Source organism: Branchiostoma floridae, chromosome 11, assembly GCF_000003815.2.
Source record: "Branchiostoma floridae strain S238N-H82 chromosome 11, Bfl_VNyyK, whole genome shotgun sequence".
NCBI classification, from domain to species: Eukaryota; Metazoa; Chordata; class Leptocardii; order Amphioxiformes; family Branchiostomatidae; genus Branchiostoma; species Branchiostoma floridae.
The window spans coordinates 13,134,025-13,138,157 of record NC_049989.1 but is presented as its reverse complement, the minus strand read 5'-3'; the positions used below and the strand labels follow the sequence as shown (position 1 = coordinate 13,138,157).

General features: G+C 38.5%; 2 protein-coding genes across 3 annotated transcripts in view; both read left to right on the top strand.

Annotated features, from left to right (window-relative positions):
- LOC118426514 (coiled-coil domain-containing protein 157-like) overlaps positions 1-4,133 on the top strand; it is a 1,184,186-nt gene that overhangs the window by 771,904 nt on the left and 408,149 nt on the right. The window lies entirely within an intron of this gene.
- On the top strand, positions 36-4,127 carry LOC118426557. Its single transcript, XM_035836052.1, has 5 exons — positions 36-88; positions 920-1,077; positions 1,797-1,875; positions 2,981-3,109; positions 3,599-4,127. The coding sequence occupies exons 1-5, from the start codon at positions 62-64 to the stop codon at positions 3,683-3,685; spliced, it is 480 nt and encodes a 159-aa protein (XP_035691945.1). The 5' UTR covers positions 36-61; the 3' UTR covers positions 3,686-4,127.

Genomic DNA, 4,133 nt, shown 5'->3' with positions numbered 1-4,133 from the left:
TGACAAATTTCTGCGTTGTTTGATTGCAGGGGATGCTCCTTGTCATGCATACAATGCTGGGATGGCAATATGTCAAGGTGCTTTGGAGGTAAGGTCAATTTTTTAAGTTTTGATGACAGAGACCTCCTTTACACACTCCTTTATTTATCTTGGAACGTGGATCAATCCAGATTCGTGGATCCTGGTTTATATGAACAATTCAAATTTGGCTATGAGGCTGAGGTGGATTAGGATTCATCCTCCTTGGATGAATCTCCTCGGAGCCGGATTCAGACTGATCAAGATCATACCAGGATTTGTGAATCGCGATCGATCAGGTGCCCCAGGTAGATCCCGGTATGAACCTGGTATGAACAGTGTGAAGTAATTATAAAGTTTAAGAGGTACAACAAGGACGTTCATATAACATCCTTGGTATCAGAGACTCAAGATACGACTTTTAAGATGATCAAAACATAATGAGAAGAATATCAATCCAACTACAATTTCAACCAATTCTGCACGACTCCACAAAAGGGATGTCCCTGTAGCTCAACTGGTAGCAACCTCACCATTGACCCCTGGTATCAATTAGTTGGTACCAGTTACTTTGAGACCTGATTGAACTCCTGGGTATACATAGGGCATCTCATCTTTCTCAAGAGACATAAACCTCCTTGCTTTGAGCATGAATCATGAAAAGGGGAAGAACTTAAGCAACCCCTACCTGTAAAAAATATACCCTGCTACCCACTAGGAACAGCCAGGAAACTTGCTGATGAACAACCTGGTTTTCTGAACAAACGAAACACACTCCACTAGATTTAGGGTCCACAGAAAATGCTGGGCTGTCTGCTAGGCCGGTCTGCTAGGCCTGTCTATGTCTACAGTTTGCAGTATTTCAAGATCATTTTCATGCTATGACATATATGAACTGTAGGTGGCAAAGGCGACAGTGAGTGCAGCAAAGGGTACACTAGATGTTGCCAAGCTGGCCCTCAGAGGAGTGCAGGAGATAGTGGACAACAGCCGTTGGACCCTCGATGTAGCAATAGGTGTCCTGGAAGGAACAAAAGTCGCCGTCCATGAGACATGCGAGTAAGTGAAAACAATAGGTGTATTTATCCAAATCTTCATAGTCTGCTATACATTTGATTTCATATACTATCAATGATAATCAATCATTATGATGTCACAAAGTGATTTAAGATACTCATTACTATTTGGAATTCTGAGTTTACTTACTACCCTTTTTTAAAAGCTTGAATAATATATGGATGACATCCATGTGCATGTGCATCAATTTTAGTACTCCACTCCCCCCCCCCCCCACACACACAAAGAAGAGTTTTCACCTTTTCCGTAAATCTCACAAAAGCAGTTGAAAAATGAGCCCACATGACGCTGTAAATTGAAAAGAAAACAAACTTGGAAAATGGATACTATTGTCATAGAATACATTCAAGTTAATTCCAAAGTAAAGGAAGAAGTGAAAGAACACAAATGAAAATTATATACCAGTATCATTTGGATGCACGTTTTGGCCCCAACTTTTTTATTTGCATGCTCACATTAGTTTTGGGATTCCCATGGGATGTCATCCATAAAATCAAATCAACATGGCCATGTGCACAGCAATATAAAAAAAACAAATGTCTATAAATCTATAAATGAATGCAGATTAGAGCATCTCATAACGAAAATAGGGCTGAATTTGTACATGTCTTAACTCAATTAAGAAACCCTATTTTTTCTTGAAACCCTAGAATGTTGCAGTTGTTGGTGATGGCAATAACATAACGTGCATACATTTTCAGTCTTGGCATCGACATTGCAAAAGGAACACTTGATGCTGCCCGGGAAGTCAACAAGTTTGGCGCCAAAGTGGCAGAAAAGGTAACTATAGAATGTTCTTTGTAGATGATGACAATAAATAGTCATGAAATTTATACATCTCAAGTGTGCATAGCGGTCTTAGTAAAAAAAACTCCTGATCGGTAATTGCAATTCTCAAACATGACATCAATTTAGGGACTGACCACTTCAAATTAGGGGCCAGCACAGGCTTAAAAAATGAACCAAAACCTTGATGTCTTTTTACCCAATCTGGAAGTCTGCACCCTGCACTGTTTCACCAATATAAAATTTATTGTACTTTCCAAAATGAAAGGTTTCTGCATGTCTAGAATAGGCTGAAATGCTGCATAATCTCACATTTGACCTTCACACTGAACTCAACTGACCTTCAGCAGCTGCATGGATAGGTGGCCCTTGCCCTGCTTTGTGGAGAAAATTGTACTCCATTATATTATGATTGCTCATTAAAACAATAGTATGACTTGAAGGTTGATAATACATAATATTATGATATATATTGCCATCAACTGTGTTTTAAGTATTACTATTCAGTAGTATCTCAGACACTTCTCAGCACAAAACGTTCATCAATTCAAGTTCAGATTTTTCATACCTGATACACTGTGTACGGTAAATGCATTTTAAGTTTGCGGGGATTTACTTTTGTGGTAGTAGGAAAACGGAGTGTTCGCGTCGGTCTTAAGTTCGCGGTAACGCCATAGACTGTAGTCACATACTTTAGTGGAAAAACGTTCGTGGTGGTTTTAAGTTTGTGGTGAAGTGGCCACCGCCAAAACTGGAAACATAAATAATCGCGAACATTTCTGCATAACAGTATTTCATCAAGCATGAAAGTTTATCTGTGTTGGTAGAATACATTATAGAAAAATGCTAACACTTTACTTCCAACACTGAATTAAACTATAGGGACTTACACCTCTAAATTTTTGGTCAATCTCCATCGACCTTGTTCACAGAATGACCCTCTCTATCTCCAGCAGTGACGTCAGGAGCACACTTTTGGAACACACCACTTTTTCAGGAGGGGATCATGAGTATTTGACCAAATCAATAGAGTTATGATTGACTGCAATTAAGTTTCCGCACTTTTTGTGTTAAGATTATTTTCCACTCTAATCATTAGGCTGTACAGGGAGCCCTGGGAGGAGTGGTGGACATCCATGAGATGGGCTTCAAGGTGAAAGTTGCCGTGGCACAGACCGGCAGCTTTGATGGCTGGATGAAGGTCTCTTTCTTTAGAGAAAAGCCTCAGGTAAGTGTACAAAGGGATGTAAAGTTTGTAGTAGTAGTAAATCGCAGTTGCAAAATAACCAAATATATACGGTGCCGTAAGTTGCCAAAAAAATTTTGGGATGATGGATACTAATGTTGTAGGATGCCAAAGTCAAAGAAGAAGATGTGAAAGAATAAACATCTATCTGATTGCTATATAAGGAAGACCTATTGTTTGGTTATTCGTTGGTTATTTGTTTTATTATTTGTTCTGTTATTTGTTCAACCAACTTAGATTTCATCATGAAGGCAGCTTTTTATTGCCAAACCTTTTGTCTTCACACGCTCATATCAATTTAATGGTTCCCATCTAGCATGTCATCCATATAATCAAATCAACATAATCTTATAGTAACTCTGAATTCATTATGGAGCAAATGGCATGGATATTTTTTGACATTTGGTCTCAACCAGTGTTGTTTGAATTAATGCTCAGCATATTTTTGCCATTTTTGTTTTCTTTCTCCAGACAATTAACATCAAGATCAAGATCTTCTCCATTGAAGAAATGGCCGAGTTCATCCTTGACATGATCAAAGATCTCTTGGATGTGTGAAACCACACAAAGAAGCTGTCTAATTTGGGACCAAAATAGGGCTTAAGTGTTGTATTTGTAGAACAATAGCCCCTTTGATAAGCCCTTTACAGCATGCACCTAAAAACGTGTTTTAGGGAATAACATTTAATGCTCTGCTTAAGCTAGTGTTGGTGGTAGTTGCCTTTTTCTCTTCCACAGGCTTAGGTGATGAAAGGAACTTAATTCTATCAGCTATCAGATACACTATGAATTCTTAACTATTTGCAAACCAACTTAAATATATTGCATGTATTGTTTTCAAACTTACTATTAAACTATATCCTAACTAAAACTGCGCTCCAAGCGGCCGGCCCTACAATTGCCGCCACCCTAGGACTACAGCCAGTGAGAGATTGTGTAAACACAGGCTACATTAAACTATAGTGTAGATCTGTAGGAACATAAAAATGTTAGATTAACATTCAAA